This window comes from Drosophila willistoni, assembly GCF_018902025.1.
Source record: "Drosophila willistoni isolate 14030-0811.24 chromosome XL unlocalized genomic scaffold, UCI_dwil_1.1 Seg142, whole genome shotgun sequence".
NCBI classification, from domain to species: Eukaryota; Metazoa; Arthropoda; class Insecta; order Diptera; family Drosophilidae; genus Drosophila; species Drosophila willistoni.
In genome coordinates, this window is record NW_025814053.1 from 7,990,640 (window position 1) to 8,009,658 (window position 19,019).

The 19,019-nt window shown below is 41.9% G+C and overlaps 4 protein-coding genes and 1 long non-coding RNA gene across 6 annotated transcripts; 1 reads left to right on the top strand and 4 right to left on the bottom strand.

The window, feature by feature from the left end:
- Nucleotides 1–1,085: 1,085 nt before the first annotated feature.
- Nucleotides 1,086–15,716, bottom strand: LOC6644824 (E3 ubiquitin-protein ligase Ubr3). Its single transcript, XM_002067335.4, has 11 exons — nucleotides 14,835–15,716; nucleotides 12,852–13,588; nucleotides 12,552–12,780; nucleotides 12,065–12,477; nucleotides 11,842–12,000; nucleotides 3,270–6,257; nucleotides 2,778–3,201; nucleotides 1,938–2,710; nucleotides 1,746–1,877; nucleotides 1,545–1,684; nucleotides 1,086–1,483 (listed from the first exon to the last, which is right to left on the bottom strand). The coding sequence occupies exons 1-11, from the start codon at nucleotides 15,502–15,504 to the stop codon at nucleotides 1,366–1,368; spliced, it is 6,783 nt and encodes a 2,260-aa protein (XP_002067371.3). The 5' UTR covers nucleotides 15,505–15,716; the 3' UTR covers nucleotides 1,086–1,365.
- LOC6644823 lies at nucleotides 6,964–11,613 on the top strand. 2 transcript variants are annotated; one of them, XM_023176892.2, is made up of 5 exons: nucleotides 6,964–7,330; nucleotides 7,412–7,729; nucleotides 9,775–10,493; nucleotides 10,565–10,954; nucleotides 11,015–11,613. In XM_023176892.2, exons 1-5 carry the CDS (start codon nucleotides 7,007–7,009, stop codon nucleotides 11,310–11,312), a joined length of 2,049 nt encoding a protein of 682 aa, XP_023032660.1. In that variant the 5' UTR covers nucleotides 6,964–7,006; the 3' UTR covers nucleotides 11,313–11,613. The 2 variants fall into 2 exon arrangements, with proteins under 2 accessions (XP_023032660.1, XP_002067370.2); XM_002067334.4 differs by lacking the exons at nucleotides 6,964–7,330; nucleotides 7,412–7,729 and adding exons at nucleotides 8,791–9,397; nucleotides 9,482–9,646.
- Nucleotides 15,717–15,763: 47 nt separating the features above from the next.
- On the bottom strand, nucleotides 15,764–16,556 carry LOC124460517. Its single transcript, XR_006954430.1, has 3 exons — nucleotides 16,479–16,556; nucleotides 16,019–16,147; nucleotides 15,764–15,909 (listed from the first exon to the last, which is right to left on the bottom strand). It is a non-coding gene; the product is annotated as an uncharacterized LOC124460517 (long non-coding RNA).
- A 227-nt stretch (nucleotides 16,557–16,783) lies between these two features.
- LOC6644821 (40S ribosomal protein S14a) lies at nucleotides 16,784–17,800 on the bottom strand. Its single transcript, XM_002067332.4, has 3 exons — nucleotides 17,734–17,800; nucleotides 17,197–17,459; nucleotides 16,784–17,123 (listed from the first exon to the last, which is right to left on the bottom strand). Exons 2-3 carry the CDS (start codon nucleotides 17,431–17,433, stop codon nucleotides 16,905–16,907), a joined length of 456 nt encoding a protein of 151 aa, XP_002067368.1. The 5' UTR covers nucleotides 17,434–17,459; nucleotides 17,734–17,800; the 3' UTR covers nucleotides 16,784–16,904.
- A 222-nt stretch (nucleotides 17,801–18,022) lies between these two features.
- Nucleotides 18,023–18,991, bottom strand: LOC6644820 (40S ribosomal protein S14a). Its single transcript, XM_023176949.2, has 3 exons — nucleotides 18,922–18,991; nucleotides 18,424–18,685; nucleotides 18,023–18,351 (listed from the first exon to the last, which is right to left on the bottom strand). The coding sequence occupies exons 2-3, from the start codon at nucleotides 18,658–18,660 to the stop codon at nucleotides 18,133–18,135; spliced, it is 456 nt and encodes a 151-aa protein (XP_023032717.1). The 5' UTR covers nucleotides 18,661–18,685; nucleotides 18,922–18,991; the 3' UTR covers nucleotides 18,023–18,132.
- Nucleotides 18,992–19,019: the final 28 nt, after the last annotated feature.

Genomic DNA, 19,019 nt, shown 5'->3' on the forward strand with positions numbered 1-19,019 from the left:
TTATTTCTTTTCTGTGATTAATAAAAACTAATAACAAAATCTTCCATGCCCACCAAATGCATTCGAATTAGAAAAAAAAAATAAACAAGAAAAAAATAAGCTATTTCTAAGTAATTCACAATTTGCATTTTGTTTTTTTCTTTTTTTCTTTTTGTTTTTTATATATATGTGTATGTATATATTTTATATTAACTACATAATTTTCGGTTTAATTTTTTTTTTTCTTTCAATTATCTTGTTTTTTATTTTTTACATGCACAAACTCATGAGGCCAAGTCGATTTTCCATCTTCGTTTTCCTAGTTAAATCTATATATATATATATTTATATATATGCATGTATTTATATATAGATATATATATATATCGAGAGTAAAGACTTAAGACTTAAATATAGGCAGAACGCAACTAGAGAAATTGCTGCGAATCAACACATGTTTTTTCTCTTTCTTTCTCTCTCTCTCTCCAATTAAATATAATAGGTATGCATATACGTTATATAGTCGTATTTATAAGTCGTAGGTCAATTATAATGATCAAGTATTAATTTTTTTCTTTTTTTTTGGAGATTCACAAACAGGAAATGATCGATAGGCTATTTTGTTTATTATTATTATATGTATGTATATATTGATTATACATATATCTAATTTCAATTGCAAATTAGCTGAAGGTTTGACTACTTATATATATATATATATAAACATATATATATATATATATGTAGGATGCAGAAGGAGGCGTGCCAATTGGGTGTTTGGTTTTTGGTGAACGTAGAAAGGGAGGAGGACAATCATCCTCCCCTTCTTCACCACACCGCAAACACACATAAAATTTCCAACCTTTCCCAATTACAACAATAATACATACATACATACATACATACATATACATTTACACACACATACAGACAAGAGAGCAGGGAAAATGTTTCAGAGTTGAAGGAAGCAGAATTGGTAGGGAGGTTTGGGGATGGGAATAGTTTAGTTAATTACACAGCACGCGACATGTGCGACGCAAAAACTGAATAATAATAATAATCATGTATATATATATATATACTATATATAAAAATAAACAATATGCTTAAAACATAAACAGAAAAGGCAGTTTTTCTTTTTTACTTTAAGATGTGGTGAATGTGAATGCGGGGCGTGTGTTTCGACTAGGCGGCGGGTAGCGGGACATCTTTCTTCATATGGATCATCTCCTGCTATCATTCTCTTACGTTCTTCTACGTCCCTCTCTTTAGCTCTGTCACTCTCTGTCCTCTTTCTATATATATATATATATATATACATATATATATATTTCTCTATATCTGACCAACCAGCTCCTGTATGCTGCGTAGTAAATCTTCCATATTTCACAAGAGATCGCGATGGAACACCCAGGTGTGTTTTGTGTGAGCGAATTTATGGGACAGCCATTGGGATTCCAGCAAATTGAAACGATCTTGACTCAAATACAAGGGTTTGCCGCGTCTAAAAATAGGAATGCAAATTATAAGTAATTTATAGAAATTCGTTTTCAAAGCTAACTTACTTTAGATCACGATCCTCTTCATCAAAGTCATCGAGGTAAAGGGAGCCCCAGAGACAGGCTCGCCGTCCACGTATGACAATGATGTATGTTGAGGTAACCACCAGAAAAATACCAATGCCGCCGCCACAGGATAAAGTGTGCTACAAAAATTAAAACAGATAATTAATGTCAAGAGGAGGAGGAAGAGAAGATAACACTCACCCGTACAGCCTCACAGCATTCATTCTCAGCACAACAGTTTTGCTTGAGACAAACTATTGCCCCGCACAGCAGGCAAATCGAACTCTCCTTGGGCACCTTATAGCAATTGAGACAGGGTCGCTCATGATAATACTACAAAAATGGGACACCAATATTAGTTCAAAACAGTTTGAATTAGAAAGTCAATCTTACCGTAAAGAGACGCTCATACTCTCTCGGCAGTTCCAAGAGTCGCGGCTGTTGCCACAACGAGTGCTGATTGACTAGCACCAATTCACGCAACATATCCGGCGGTGGACTCACTTCCATTAGCTGCTTACACCAGAATTGCGGTAATGTTCGTTCAGTGCCAGGTATAAAGCATAGACCCTTTGATGCATTGAAGCAATCCCAGTCCATGGAATCGGTAACAAGTTCAAGATAATAAACAAGACGCACAAATTCCAAACCGGGTGCCGAAATTTCCGGCATGTCATGGCGATACAAATGCTGACGCAATAATGCCGCAATCCTTAGGAATGGCAGGCATAACGATTGTAATTGAAGCTCCATCGACTTGAGATTAACATCGGCAGTGGTGGTTCCTGTGCCGGTGCCAGTCGCTGTACCTGTGCCCAGCTGTGATGCAGCTGCTGCTGCCGAACTGCTGGTGCTTGGTATACTATCTCTACGTAAATGTGACAGACGATTCGTTTCGTTAATCACCAAGGCCATGGCTTGTCCTAGCTGACTGCTACCCATTATCCCACTATTGTTCCCATGAACTCGTTTACGTCCTCCTGTGCTACTTGTGCTGGCGGGCGACGTCGGCGATCCAGATTGTTGCTGTTGTTGCTGCTGTTTATTTTGGCCATAATTGTCCAGAATATGATCACACTCGAGATCAGTCAGGGTGACGCAAAGTTGGACTACAATCTGATAGTATAACAGATTATACATGACTTTAACAATGCAGGTGAAGTAGTCTGCAAGAATCATAGACAACATACATAAGCCAAAAGATCGAATACGGAAAGAGGACGTTTAACTTACCCTGATCCAAATGAAGTGGCGCCAAAAGTATAAACTTCAACAGTAAAGCTATCGGATCTGCCAACAGACTAGGTATCAGCTCTAGGCAATGAACTGGCAATGGCTCTGTATCGCTAACAGGTAATCCGGCCAATGAGGCCCAACTACTCCACAATGGCCACTCCACCAATACCCGAACATGGACAGAGAGTACATGGAGCAGCGGCACAATACAATCCCGTTTTGGTTTATAACGTGTCGCATTTGTGGAACAAAGCGAGCCACCGCGTTGTATGATCTCCGCCTCCAGATTGGTCCGCGCTATCGATGTCACAAATATGAAGAGCTTTCGGAACGTCGTTGAAGCGCATTTCACCTTGCGTTGGGCTATATTCGTCATCACTTCCATGGCATGGCCCATGGCTTCGGTTAGCTTAGTAGGTTGCTGCAAAAGAAGAGGGATAATTGTTGATCATCATAAGATCTGGATTTGGATGACTAGTTTCTACTTACTGGTATCTTTTCGTTCTCTTTGATCAGATCGGTGAGATCGGCAACAAGTTGCTCAAATGGCTGATTACCCGAACGCACCAGATGCGTCGGCCTATCCAATTGTGGACTGAGCGGTAGCACTGAGTTGGACAATTGCCGGCACACCGGGCAATAGAACTCGCCGCGATCCTGCACAGGCTGACGCTGTGTGGTATATAACGTCTTGAGGTATGCCTCCAAGCAGCTGAGATGCACATGATGACCGCAGGACTGCACATGAACGCCATTGTCGTAGGACATGTTATTAGAAAGATACCATGACTCTTCGCCAAATTTCAAGCTTAGCAGATCGGTACGCCGACTGAATTCGGTGGCTAATCTTGTGGTATGATTCAATCTTAACTCATCCTCTGCACTCAATGGCAACGGGAGACGCTCTGATATACGCCGCCGATGTCCGACAATGCCGCTGGACTCCACCAAGACCACCAGGCCAATGGGATTCGTTTCAGTGCTGGGCGTGGTGCAATTGCATATAATGCAATCGTATTCCTTCTCGCGTGGCTGCTCCTCGTATACATCCTCGTCTTCCTCATCCTCGGCACCGTACACCATATTGGTGGCAGCAGCTGCCGCCGATTGCATAAACTGTTTCTGCTTGTTCGCAAAGTCCTGCATCATTTTCTGTTGACGCTCACGTGCCTTCTTGCGGCGCTCTTCCTTTTCTTTTGTTTCGCGGGCCTTGGCCTCGGCCTGTTTCTCGCGCTGATTGGGCCACAGACGGGCCCGAATGTCATCGATGGCTTGGGCGCACAACTCATCCTGTTTGGCTATTTTCCGCAACAGATTGCCAATGAAGAACGGACCATCGCCGATCCTCGACGAGGAAACATGAATGTTGTTATAGCTGCTACGCTTCCTCTCGCCTGTCGTACTTCTACGCTCCGCTAAGGCTGTACTCTCGGCCACAGCGGCAGCACTTGTGCTAGCCTCATTGCAATCCACCTCCATTGCCTGATCATTGAATGGCGATTCGCTTCCACCTTCGTCATTCTCGGCATCGCTTAGCGAGAAACTGTCCAGCGTCCCGCTCAGCTGAGAGTGCAACTTGAGGAGCAGCGACAATATGCTCTCGTCCATTTGTAGCTCATCCTTGTTGTTGCCACCAATGGCCATGTCCACCGAACGCTTGCGTGCCCCACCAGCATCCCCGTAATTATGATGATGGTGATGGCGATGGCGTCCTCCGCTAGCGATGAAACTACCAGCTCCAAGAACAATGTCCATGTTACTACTGCTGGGCACAGCAACGGGCTGGACACGTTGGAACGGCAGCAACATCCCACCACCGGTTGGAGTGGTTGGTGAAAACATTTCATTGGGAGCAGTTCCGCCACCACTTCGCGTTGTAGGGCCGACAGCGCCAGTGCCTGCAGTTCCAGCATTCATGTTGCTAGCACCTGGACCAATGGATTCTGCTCCTCCGCGTGCCTCGTTGTTTGTCTCGGCCAGTAAGAGATCTCTGCGTATAGCCACTTCCATGCCACTCTCGGGCAATGTGATCGGCTGCATTGGGAAATGAAAATCAAGAGCAGCCGGGCTCATGTCCATGGCGTTGTCATCGTCCCGCAACAGATCGTCCTCATTGCTATCCTGGCGAATAACCACACCAGTTTCCGCTACAACAGATAGATCTCGTGGCAATGCCACTTCCATTCCAGGCACTCGCATGGGCACCAAAGCTTGAGTGACACCACGTCGACTCACAGTTGATCCTCCCCCACCTCCTCGGCCTCCTCCGGCCGTCGTCGTTCCACCACTTGCCCCCTCATCCGTATCGGACTCGGACAAGCCAATGGCATAGCGCATGGTTTGCTCCGTCGAATCTGTCTCAACATCAAAGTCCAGATCAGCGTAGAATGGATTGGAGCGGTAATTGGATGTGATAACTTGCGGATCACGCGATTTGAGCGATACACGTTTCACCACATGCCGCAAATTGCAACTGAGATTGTCCGTGGGATAGCACTGAAACAATTTAGGTGGCTCTTGTCTTCCCGGGCCGTAGGCGTGATGGTAACCAGCACCGCCTACCATACCCGGTACCTCCACCATAGCAGCGACTGTTGCATTGCCTGACGCAGGTCTCGCACTGGCATCGCCACTCGTCTCTACCGAGATCTCCAGCAGAAAGACGGCGAGAGCCAGCAGATGTTCAGAGACATCACGCGTGTGGACAGCGCGAAAGAATATCGACAATATGGTAGAGTGAAAGACGCGGGAGTCGAGAATACGACAAGGATCACTGAAAGAGCTGCCAGCTGGCAAAGATTGCGGTAGGCGAAACGGCGGCCAAAGGTTGCCACTGGCCGGCATTTTGCCTTTTGACTTGACATAGTTGGTGAAACGATCCAGTGAAGATTGGAAATCTCGACGGTGGACAGCACGTAGCAGGACATGCAGAGGATCGTAGTATTTCTCCCACACTTCGTCAATGGGCGTAAAGAGGCCCTGTTCTAAATTCTCTGATCCACTGGATGGGGCCTTATAGACAGATAGTTTCTTGAGAAACGTTTCAAAATTTTTGGTGTGTACATTGCCCGATCGTTCCGGCATCAGTTCTAAAAGCTGCGAATGTGTCTTATTCTCGGTGGCCAGGAGAGCGCTAATCTCAATGATGCACTGGGTGGCCTCATCATTGCCAAGATTCGTACGACTCGTCACGAGGGTAGCGAGGAATGTCAGAAAGCCTTCCAACATGGAAGACTGTTCCGCCTTCGGGGGCTGCTTCAGTGGCGCTGTCTCCAGCCATTGCCCCACATCGAAGAGCTCAATGGTATTCTGCAGAAAGAAGTACTGGGGCAGGGTGGTGGCGCATATCTGAAGAAAAAAGAGATCCATATCTGCCATCGAGTTGCAAAAGTTGGCCTGAATGTAGGTCATGGCCTGACCTTTGATTTGTAGGCCATTGCGAACCCATTTTCCAGCAAGAATTTCATAAAAGAAGCTCTGCAAAGAGAAGAAAACATACAAAGTTCAGATAGTTTTCAAATTCTAAAAATTTAACCGTTAGTGAATCAAATTTTATCGATAACTGCGAAACTCTTTTCTCCACGGAAGACGATAAATATTTACATATACATAACATCAGCTGTTATGTTGCGCTATCTCTTGCTCGCTCTCACCTATTCTCAGACTTGATACTTGGTGTTAAACAAGAAGAGCCAAGCAAAGGCCACCATACACACACACACACACGCACACAAGTCAAGAACTGAAACATATACATATGTGCATACATACATATATCCAAGAGATTTTGTAAATCAACGAGAGGCGACCAAAGCCAAATCCCAAAACTCAGAGTAGAGATGAGCATGGGCTGGGTTTTTTCGTGACACGATAGTCTAATTAATTTTACAGCATTTTCAGATAGCAAAAAATTAAGTTTGAAAAGCCAGTTATATGAAAAGAATTTGAAAATTACATTCCTACAAATTCAAGTAATAAAAGGCTATAAAGGGGTAGGTACTAGCTCGAAAAATATTAACTATACCAGCAAGCTTGGCAGTCCAAGCCCATCTCTAACTCAGAGTCACAAACTCAACTCAACTCTCTGTTGTCGCATTTACGTTTTGAGTTTCAACGGGTGCAGTTGCGTGTCTGGCTCGGGTTGTGCGTTTGTGTGTGTGTGTGATTCAGCTATTTACCTTCTTTTTTAGTTTTTGTACACAAAAAAAATATCACACATTCGTACAATGTGCTACTATTCAACTAATCAGCAACACGCAGAAATAAAGGCGGCCCCAAAATGCAAAAGGAAACCCCTAATTTTGATGCTATTTGCTGCATCTCTTTTGTTTCTAAGTCAGCCTGCACCAACAGACGCTGTCATCGAAGATGTTTTAGATGTAATCCATGTGGTTAAAGAGGTCACCACGGGCATACTAAAAGCCTGGGATATTGTGCAATCCTCACCATTGGCGGCCAACATTGAGTTTCCACTGATGCGTGAAAAACAACGAAAAGTCTTGCAGCGCCTCAAAGAAGTTAGCCGGCAAATTGACCAAACAGAACAGCAGGTAAAAACAATAAAAAATAGAAAAAGAATCTATCTTAACTTGTTTTATTCTTGTTTTGTTTTGTATCTTTTTTGTTTTTAGCATGCTGAGTATGTGGCTTTGGCCATTGATTCTGTGACCAGTTATATGAATCAGAATGGACCGGTTATTGCCAAAATGAATGACATTACCGATACCATTAATCGTATCTCATCACGGTATGAACAAATGAAATCGTATGAGCCCCATCAGGATAAACTAGAAATGGCTACATTAATACAATTTGCCGAATGGACTGTCTCACCGAACGCCCATTCAGTTCAGCATCTAATGGATCGATTACATCTGACATTACTTGGAGGTGAAGACAAGATCAATACAAGTAGCAATTTGCTCTATCAACTGGCATCAAATTATGAGGTAAATATGTATATAACACTAATGAGGATCACACAACAATTGAGGTTGTTGCTGTTTCCTAGAGATGATGAACATGAATGAATGAATGAATCATCATTGATGTATGTAACTTGATGCTGATTCCCAGAATTAAACTCGACTTCCCTGTAGAAATCAACCTCGCAGTATTATCATAGTCGTTGTCGTTGACGTCGTCGTGGACGTTAATTTGGCAAAACTTTCTTTTGCTGAATTGATAATGACGATGATGATGATGATGGTGAGTCATTTAAGCGAGGGAGCGCAGTGGTTGTTAATATTATGTTTAAACACAAAGAGACACTTAGGAATTTGAGTATGCTAAAAATTCATCCCTTTGTTTGAGGTCAAAGGTCTTACGCACAGATGCGGGAGGATACTCACTGCTTTTAGTTGCTCGCCCCCATGCAGAGAGACAAAGAGAGATAGATAGGGTAAATATCTTTTGTTTGTAACAACACTTCGATACAGATTGAGAGGAGAGACGAAGAAGAGAGAAGAGAGGCAGACAGCTGCTTGCTTGCATATCGTTTCCTCGTTATCGATTGATCGCAAAAGCAAAAATTTATCGACCAATACAAATGTAGCGAACTAATAAGCCTTTACGGCAGGCAGACCAAAACAAAGCTTTTTTTCTCACCCACACACACACGCACACACACATTATGTGTTGGAATGTTTGCGCTCCTCAATGTCTGGATAATAAAACACAACAAAAACAACAACACATTCTAAAGAATAATATATAAAAAAAAAGCTTCAGTCAGTGATTCTTTTTGTCGTTGTGTTGATATTTAAACACGAACAACACTCGAGTGCACGAAGTTGGAAAAAATATATGGCCAAACCAGCAGCAGCAAGCGCGGCGAGTGAAAAAAATGATTCCAGTACGAGTATAACTACAGCAGCAACAACACAAAGCAAAAATAAAATGACGATTTAAGAAAAAAAAAATAAATCGCAAAAAGTCTATAGTTTACAGAGATTAACAACACACATTTAGATTATTTATTTTGTGCAAGTGACGGAAAAGGGGGAATAACACAAAAAAAAAAAAAAGGGAGGAAACAGAAATTGCAAAAACGAAAACGAGCCAATAAACTGTGCTCCGCTTTTGCCCCTCTACCCCTACGTAGAGCAGAGCTGGAGAGACACAAGCAGAGCTTGTGCTAAGAACCAATAAAAACAAAAAACGGTGCTTTAAGCTTGCCAAAGGAAAAGCAGCAAAAGAACTGCAACATCAACAATTTTCCCCCTTCGCCCTGACACTGTGTGAATTGCGGGCACAATTCGCGCTTAAACGGAAAAATGAGTCCAATATATTTGGTTCTGCTCCTTGGGATGGCAGCCAGTGTGGCCAGCTCCTCCAATCGCGCAATGATGCATCTACATCGCTCACCCTCCATGAATGTGGATGCCTTACGCACTGAATATTTCGCCTTAGAGAAATCATTGTGGGATTATTTGGACAAAACTAGCAACAAGGAGACACGTTTGCGTAAAGTCTATGACTCGCATATGAATTTCTCGTCCAAATGGCAATTCAATGGAGAATTTTATGAGAAAAAATATGATATTTTGAATCATTATGAATGGAAAATATTGGAACGTGATTTGGTTTATATCAATAAGCTATACGATACATATAAGGTATGAACGAGAATGATTAAGCCTCTCTCTTGATGGCATTCTCTTCTTATCGCCTTCTCTCTCCCTTTCTCTCTCTCTCTCTAGGACACATTTGTTCATCAGAATAATAGCGCCCTTTTAGAGGAACGCGCCGTATTGGATTTAGCGGAGCATGTGTTACGCAACGATAAAACCTTCTCAATGAGTCGCATATTTGAAGAAATTGAACATACCATGATCGGTCAATCACTTTACTATAGGGCCATGTTGGTTAGTTACAGTATTAGGGAATGAGTTAATTAAATTTGAAAAACAGAACCAGCAGCAGCAGCTGTTGCTTATGCTAATTTCTATTCCTCCCGCTCACTCTCTTTCCCAACCGTTTCTCTTTACTATAGAAATTCTCGGATCAGATATGTCTGCCACAACAATCGGCTCAACAATTTATTTACTCTCTGTATGCGGATATTGCATTAACCGAACTTAAAGGTTATACCATGATGGAATTCTCTTGGATGATGTTACGTGTATATGGCAAAGGAAACTACACCCAGGAAGCGGAATTAATGCGTCAAAATTATGAGAAACGCACAGAGCGCACCCTAAAACCACTGAGAGAGGTGATGCGTCGTGCCGATCGTATAGTATGGCGTTGCGATCCACCCAAACATAAGGCAGCAGTGACTTATGATGAGATAACACGCCTCTTGCAAGGTTATATAGAAAACGAGGTCGATCTAAATACCGATGAGACATGCCGAGAGACTTGCTCATTTTATCAAGCAACCCGTTCGGAGGGTTGTTTCAAGGAATTATTTTGTGCTCGTCAACCCAAATGTTCCGGCAGATTGTTTGATTGTCAATTTGTTGATTCCGATATGTGGGTATGTCCGTCAGCCCAGAATAGCACAAGGCGTTACGAGTATGTGGAATATGAGAACGGACGCGTCTTGGGTCAAAGGGGACAATGTGTACGCGGCACCACAAAGGTTGATAGTTGGTGGCGTTATCTTTTCTGGCATTGCAGTTATTGCTTCTGTATGTGCGATGAGCAGGGTCTAAAATCTGATCGATTCTTCAATCTACGCGAATCTTTGTCGGATGTCAAGCGCAATAGGTGAGAGAAAAGAGGATACTGGATGGGGTGGGATGGTAATTAAACAAATCATTTGCTTCATCTTTTTGCAGAGTTGTTACTGGACTACGTTTTGTGAAACTGAATCGTATATTCCATCTGCAGATCCAAGAGGCCGAGCTATTGCCACGTGGAGCCGTCAATGAGAGTACATTGGAGTGGCGAAAGATTGATTCATATAACATCTTTGATAGGGATGTCAAAAAGGGTGTCGACTATCATACTTTGAGCTATGAAAGTCGTTCCATTGATTTGGATGACATATATACAGATGATAATAGTTATGTTGTAACGGGTGTACGGTTCCGTGTGGTCGGAGCACATTTGAATTTAGAGGCACGTTTGAGTGAATTAGATTTTAGAACCGGTCAACTCATTCAGCCAGAGGTAAACAGTTTCTGGAAGTCTAATGACAATACCGATGTTAGCGGTGATGATCGCAGGTAAGTGGAAATGTAAATTAGATGAAGATCAAAAAAATTTTAACATTTCTTACTTTTCAGAAAAAAAATACCACTATCCAATGCGGATTTGCCAACACGCACCATAACAACATCCATACCGATATCACGTCACAATCAATACATCGATTTCACTTATACGGGCTTGGACAAGGATGCTGCTCAAAGTACGGTGCCGTTTATTGATATACAGGATGTTACATCGAAGCCCCCAGTGCCATTATCGGGCATTGGCATCTACTATAAGGGACGTCAGGGTTATGGAGGTTTCCTAGCACCTAAGATTATAACATATGATTTCACGCCCCATGTTATAGTGCCCACAAAGAATAAGTTCTAAACTAATTAAGAAACAAGGACGAAGTATAAGAGCATACGAGGAGAGAGCCCGATCATCATCATCATCTCAGATATCTTATAGCTTTCTAGGATATTTTACATACATACAAAATACATTTAATCATTTTGCATTATATCTTGTCTAGCTTTAAAATTAGTCTATATATACATAACATATATATACAAACAAACAAACAAAATTCATTAAAAGGATGAACAAAGGAAGACAAGATAGAAATCCAATCAGAACAAAAATTAAATAATTAAAAATATTATTGAAATACATAGTAGTTTAATCATAATCGTCATCTCTTTCTATTATCTTTGCTAATTTATCACAGAAAAAATTATTTAATTGCCTCTCATCAAATATTTTAATGAAAATTTACTAAATCGGACAAAAACACGATTATTGGATGCTCAGGTTTGTTGATGATTAAACTTATAGGGGGAATTTTTGCTTCCTGTCTGAGTTTCTAAGAGATTTCATCTACCATTCTATTCTACCATCTATCATTAATCCAACTCACCTGTACACGAAGCGGATGAATCATTAGTAGAGGCAAGATATATGGACGATGGGGTAGCACATCATTCAAACTGATGCCCATTTTGGTTACAGCCTGACATATAAAGGCAGCCAGATAACGATGTAACGGAAAATGAAAAGAGGCCTGCATCATTTCCTCCTAGACGAAGTAAAAAGAACAAACAATTAAAATCTGCCTAGGGTAAAAATCAAACTCTACTTACCAATGGCATTTTTGGTTCCATAAAATATATCGAATCTAGCCATTCATGCAATGTAGTGACACAATAGTTGATAATCTTTTTCGCTAGATGAGCATGTGTACCGTCCTGCAGATGAGATATTATCGACCACATGGGATACGCACTGGCTTCCAATTCACAAGAGAATGCCGCATAATAACTATTTGGTTCGAATTCCACATGCGATGCCGTCTCTCTGACATTCACATTCATGCCCTGGAGCATTTGGAGAAACTGAAACCACATATCGATGAGATTATCATCACGTAGAAAAACCAAAGCCACCGATTCGTGAGACAGGACATTATTAAAATCAGAGACTAGTGGCCAATAGCAATGATCCTTCATTACTTGACGTGTACAATCAATGACAAAATGGAAATTTTTCGTCGAATCTGTAGAAAAAATATGAAAACAATAGCATTCAGAATGAGATTTTATAAGAAAAGAAGATAAGGTATTAGCTTACCATGCAATGTATTTTGTATGAGTATCTTGGACATCATTAACTTTAAACTAATGATCATCACATGCAGCAGCGACAATTCGTTGACCATTTTGAGGGCCAGACTCTCGTTGGAGAAGAGTTGAACGCTCATATGCACGACACGATTGCTTAGGGTGTCGGGATCGCGTGACATTTCCAGCACAGACGGTATGCGACTGTAGTGCATGACGAAGGTGCGGGTCAGGTGTTCCTGGAATGTAAAGATCGACCATAAATGGGTAAGTAACAATCAAATCGATTTGCTTGGTTGGTCGCACTTACCTTATAGTCTTGATCGGGCAGCATATTGAGCAGACAGCATACCAAAGTCTGAGGAAATTCAAACTTAAACGTCCAGAATATAAACTCCTCGAGTAGTGTGGTATGGACCAGTTTCTCGCCCAATGCTGGCAAATCGCGGTATTCATCAGGTGGCTCGGGATTCGGGAAACGATTCACAGCATCCTCATATTTCTCACGATTTGCTTTAAGGAAACGGCCATTGGGTGTATCCTGGCATGGTGTTTCCATGAAATATGCATAGACCTCCGGATTGATCAATGTCCGTGTCATAACTTTGCGCATTATCTCACCCATATTATTTAAATGGATCAGCATATTGGCAAATTCCTCGCAAGAATACGAGGCCATTGCATGCGCTTGCAACGAGGTGTCGCTATGTTCGCGAAAATGTTGCAAGAGACGAAATAATAGTTTGGGCATTATTGCCTCAGCCACAGCCAATAGATTATTAGGCACAGGATCACGATTGACGCGATTATTGATGCCATGATCAGAGCAAAAGCCTTCGGCTTTCATTACAGATGTATCCCCACAATCGCAGGCACCGCCCGCCTGTGACAAGAACATATTGAAATCATGATTTGTGTGATTTCCTTTCTTGAAGCAATCCCGACATATAGACATACACGGCGATATGCCACAGGTGCGACAACGATAAGCCACCACATGGGGTACCCAGACCAGTCCACATTTCGCATGGTTGTCATAACTCCGCACTGGAAATAGTGAAAGAAAAGATTACATTAGTCTCTAATTTTTAAAAAATTTATATAATAAAACAACTTTTAATCGATTTTTATCATCAACAAATATGTATGTACATTTAAAATCAATTTAATTAAACAGTTCAATGTATTTGTTAATCTGCTAAATATGTGATGCGTATATATTTTGGCAAACATTCTGTGCGATGGTGACTAAAAGGTCTTTGGGGCTGACCTTTCAATACGGAAAAAAGTAGAGAAAACGCATTAAGGGAAATAAAATAGCAAAAAGACCCCGAGACTGGCGGTCATTGACAACAGAATTAAAATAGTATTACTCTAGTAAGATATAGATTCTATATCAGAACATATGACAAATATCCTTTCCTAAAACAGAAAAAGGAAAATGCACCAAATGCTTCTTTCTATATTATCCTAGTCCTTGAATAACCATTTCCGTTCCCCTAGGCTTTTTGTTATGGTGTAAACATAAACTTATGGAACAATCGGTTGACAATATACACACAGGACTTGGAAAATGTGTCCGAAATGAAGAGAGATGCTTCTCAAGAAAATTTACTTGTTTTTTTCCTTTTTGAAAGGAAATGAAAATAAACAATTGGAGCAACACAGTGTCGCCGCCTCTGCGGTGAGAAGATTAATTGACAAGGAAGCTGCAAATTTTCACAGTGCATGCATGTGCATGTGCATGTGCGTGTACGTCAACAAGTAACTAATAAGTGGGACAAGAACTATTTAACGCATGTCACGGAGCGAGAGAAAAGATGATTTGGCGACTCACGCAGCCTGGCACCTACTAAAATGACAAGATTAAATTTTGATTTTGTAAATTGAGTAAAGTTAGCCACGATCAAATTGTATTAAAGTGCGTGCATATGCCGCCCTCACAATCTCTTTCCCTTTACGACTCTCACTTTGCTAGTGTGTGTGTGTTTGTGTGCTTTGTTGCCATGGCGCTGCACTCTCTTCACGCTGATTTGCACCTTGCGTGCCCTATAACCATTTTACACACACACAAACACGAGCACACACAATCGCACACACATACACACACACAAACTCATGCAAGCATACCCTCATTGAAATTGTTTTTAGGGGCAACGTACTTGCAGTGTACAATCAGCTGACCGCCATTTACGATAAATACAACAATTACAATACAAAAAAAAAATAAAAAATTTATCGAAATATGAAAATGAACGTTTTTTTTTTTATCTGTATGCATGATAAGCCTTACCAATTTTTACAAACTCCTGTGGCGTACGACCGCCTGCTATTAGCCAGCGTATCCATTCAATATTATCTGGATTATCAATAGCTGTACCCGGATTAAACAATGTATCCATTATGGAATCCAGATCTGGTGTACCATTGCCACGACAGCATTCAGTATTGATCAGGGCAGCCACTTCCTTGCGACTGCGTAGACTAAATGAAGAGGCGCCAAAGAAGAAGCTCGGCTTAGCGCCTGATCCTGAATTACTGCTTTCATCGTTGGTGGTGCCTGTATCATCAGCACCGCCGTGGACATTTGTTGAAGATTTGTTGCCACTACTACTCGCTCCAGCACCAACTCCAGCTGTACTGGTGGTGGCACTAGAATCCCAGTCATGAAATGGTGAATGTGAATTACCTCCTCCACCTCCACCACTTGCTCGACTTGCAGTAGTGGGAACCGAATTGGTAGCACTGCCTGAATTTACAGTCACATTTGTAGGCAGCACATAAACCGATAAGAGATCCATATCGGATTCTTGGGGTTCGGCAACATCAACTATATCATCATCATCATCGTCGTCGTCATCCTCATCATCCTCGTCTATCATGGCCTGGACCATGGCTCGGGTACGTTCCTCCTCGTCATCGATGCTGATATCGGCATTTGACAGATTATCATCTTCATCCATTTTGTATGGTATTTATGATTTTTTTTTTGATGACGTCGCTGCCGACGCTATCGACGACGACGTCCGCTGTCGCTGCCTACAGTCTAGTCTTTACCTGGGGGAAACGGGGATGATGTACGACGGACAATGCCCGAGATCCACCAGCAAATCCAGCAATCCACGCTTCTTCTTTGGGTCGGTCGTTTTCTTCTTCTTTTGGCTTTTGCTTTTTCTGTTTCGGTTCTTTGAAAAAAAAATTTTTTTTTTCAAACAAGTTTTCTTTTTGGGTTCCGCTTCTTCTTTTGCTGCTGCTGCTGACTGCTGCTACTGCTGATGGGGGCCGCCTTCGTGATTTGCTTTCTCGTTGTTATTTGACTTTGGTTTTTGTCTTTGCTTGGGCCTTTCTTGTTATTGTCGTTGCCGTTGCTGTTATTGGTAATGGAAAATTTAATTGAAAATTTTGATTTTTAGATTTAACTGGAGAAGAAACAGAGACGAAAAATTTCACAACAACAAACACTTGACTTTGACTCACACTCGCACTCACTCACTCGTTCGCTCGCTCGCTGGCTGGCCCAGCTCTCTTCTTGACGTTGCCTGCCCGACCTACTGCCGCCGCCTCCTGGTCTGGTGCTGCTGCTGTTGGTGGTCAATGAATGAGCAACTGCAGTAAAGATTTATCAAGAATAAGTATTTCCATTTTCCTTTATCCATAAGCCAAAAAATTTCGTCTCTTTTTTTCTTCTCTTCGTTTCGTTTTTTTTTTTTGCAAATAAGGAATTCACATACACACACACACACAATTACACTAGTGCGCGCACACACACACACACACACACTTATCCACACGAATTATAACCAAATATATAATTCGTGCATTGAACTTCACAACTTGTGGTTATTTGTTCAATATTCAATTCATGCGGGAGACAACTTTAAGCACTTCCGATATTAATAATTCGTGAAGTTATAGTCATTAGAGTACTAATGTATACCCAAGAACGCGTTTTATTTCTGCAAAATCCGTCGTCTGTTGTATGCAGCGTTGCCAGAAGTTAGATCTGGGATTCGTTAGGGGCGCTGCTATATTCCCCCCTGGCTGTTCTCAGCGAAAATCGATACAACAAAAATTCCATAGCTATCGAATGTGCGATATTTCTATCGATATTGGCCAGATTGTCTGTAAACACTGGCAATCGGCTATCAACCAACAACTCCACGAAAGATGGCCAATATAACAAATGACATTGTATACCCAATTCCCCCCCTTCATAAGCAAAATGAATTAAAAATTGCAATCTTCTCTCCATTTTGTATTACTACATTATTAGGTGTAATTTATAGATATATACAAAATCAGCGCAACACATTTCATTGTTTCTGAACAGCAGAGAATCAAGCAAATCAGGAGCGGCGCACGCTTACAAACGGCGACCACGACGACCGCCCTTCCTGCGGGTAGAATCGGATGGGATGGGTGTGACATCCTCGATGCGACCGATCTTCATCGATGAACGAGCCAGGGCACGCAGAGCCGACTGGGCACCGGGTCCAGGGGTCTTTGTCTTGTTGCCTCCTGTAGCGCGCAGCTTGATGTGGAGGGCTGTAATTCCAAGGGTCTTGCATTTCTCAGCAACATCCTAGAATGAAAACCAATTGATTAAAATGGTGATACAGCTTTCAAACCCAACAAGGGTGCAGATATATTCTTACCTGGGCAGCCAACATAGCGGCGTAGGGGGAAGCTTCATCACGATCAGCCTTCACCTTCATGCCTCCGGTGACACGGGCAATGGTTTCACGACCAGACAAATCGGTGACATGGACGAAAGTGTCGTTGAAGCTGGCATAGATGTGGGCAACTCCAAAGACGACCTCACCGTCACGAACCTGTGGTCCCAGCTGGACCTGCACTTCTTCCTTGGGAGCTTTAGCCTTTCTGGGAGCCATTCTGTAGTTTATTGTCGATCAGCAAACTGTTTAAGGGCAAAAGAAGCACAAAGTTCAGACACAGTTCGTATTTCTTAAAATCACAACAAGAAAATAATATTGGCACCAAAACAAAAAAAAAATTCACAAAAGTAATTCAATGGAATCGGCAAAGTTCATTCACATAAGTTTTCTTTAAATTTCCATTGTTATGGCTAATGGAATATACTACTCGTTGCATGTTTACGTTTGTGGCGTTTTGTTTTGGAAGCCGTCTTATTTTCACAAAAAAAAATAAAAATTAGTCAATTTGAAACCAACCAATTGCATGAACCGGATACGAAAAAGAGAGCAAAAACAACACAGTGCTGTTGCGATAACTTTTTGACAGGGCTGTATTTAGATTTTTATTCAGGGATGGGAACTTTGTTATCGATTCACATATGTACTAGTTAAGTGCGACTGCATGACAACTCTGCCGTGCGTTTGCCGAAAAATTCAATTTGGCAAATTTATTTATTCTTAAAATATATTGAAAGCAGTTTATGGACTTTCACTATAAGAAAAATAATGAGCCGCGACAACTGGCAACACATAAAATTTTGGTTACTTAAGTTTTACCAGTTTTATTTTTATGTTCTTATGCACACAAACAACTATATTATTGTACATACATAAACATATGCAGTTTTCCTTCGGTTTACTTTGTCTGGCGCCTGTTTACAAACGGCGACCACGACGACCGCCCTTCCTGCGGGTAGAATCGGATGGGATTGGTGTCACGTCCTCGATGCGACCGATCTTCATCGATGAACGAGCCAGGGCACGCAGAGCCGACTGGGCACCGGGTCCAGGCGTCTTCGTCTTGTTGCCTCCGGTAGCGCGCAGCTTGATGTGAAGAGCTGTAATTCCAAGGGTCTTGCATTTCTCAGCAACATCCTAGAATTAAAAGAATTGATTAAATTAGCGATACAGCTTTCAAACCCAACAGCGGTGCAGAATGATTCTTACCTGGGCAGCCAACATAGCGGCGTAGGGGGAAGCTTCATCACGATCAGCCTTCACCTTCATGCCTCCGGTGACACGGGCAATGGTTTCACGACCAGACAAATCGGTGACATGGACGAAAGTGTCGTTGAAGCTGGCATAGATGTGGGCAACTCCAAAGACGACCTCACCGTCACGAACCTGTGGTCCCAGCTGGACCTGCACCTCTTCCTTGGGAGCTTTAGCCTTTCTAGGAGCCATTCTGATGTGGTTAAAAGATCAGCAACTGTTTGAGGGTGAAGAGCGAGAATGTCAGAACACAAATGCTTTTATCAACAAAAACAATAAAAACACGAATGATAAATTGGCACAGAGCAAATTAAAGACAGCCAATGTGAAGGATAGATTCTCTTTGCAAGAGGCTTTTGTTTACTTCTACACAGTGCATGTTTATCGCATTGAATTTATTTCACAAAATATTCATTTATATAAAAAAAATATTGGGAGCTGTCGAAAACTAACCACTTGTGTGAACCGGAAATTAAAAAAGAAGGCAGAACTGGCTGTCAAACGAGCAGGGTTGCTTAGTATGTAGCATATAGCGATATTATCGATATCGA

Coding starts and splice junctions, on each gene's coding strand:
- LOC6644824 (XM_002067335.4), bottom strand. CDS start 15,504: ATGGATGAAGATGATAATCTGTCAAATGCCGATATCAGCATCGATGAC. Junction 12,478..12,551: donor CATACAAAATACATTGCATG/GTAAGCTAATAC, acceptor TTTTTTCTACAG/ATTCGACGAAAAATTTCCAT. Junction 12,001..12,064: donor TGGAACCAAAAATGCCATTG/GTAAGTAGAGTT, acceptor TACTTCGTCTAG/GAGGAAATGATGCAGGCCTC.
- LOC6644820 (XM_023176949.2), bottom strand. CDS start 18,660: ATGGCTCCTAGAAAGGCTAAAGCTCCCAAGGAAGAGGTGCAGGTCCAG. Junction 18,352..18,423: donor CCGCTATGTTGGCTGCCCAG/GTAAGAATCATT, acceptor TTTTAATTCTAG/GATGTTGCTGAGAAATGCAA.
- LOC6644823 (XM_023176892.2), top strand. CDS start 7,007: ATGTGCTACTATTCAACTAATCAGCAACACGCAGAAATAAAGGCGGCC. Junction 10,494..10,564: donor TCGGATGTCAAGCGCAATAG/GTGAGAGAAAAG, acceptor ATCTTTTTGCAG/AGTTGTTACTGGACTACGTT. Junction 10,955..11,014: donor GTTAGCGGTGATGATCGCAG/GTAAGTGGAAAT, acceptor CTTACTTTTCAG/AAAAAAAATACCACTATCCA.
- LOC6644821 (XM_002067332.4), bottom strand. CDS start 17,433: ATGGCTCCCAGAAAGGCTAAAGCTCCCAAGGAAGAAGTGCAGGTCCAG. Junction 17,124..17,196: donor CCGCTATGTTGGCTGCCCAG/GTAAGAATATAT, acceptor TTTTCATTCTAG/GATGTTGCTGAGAAATGCAA.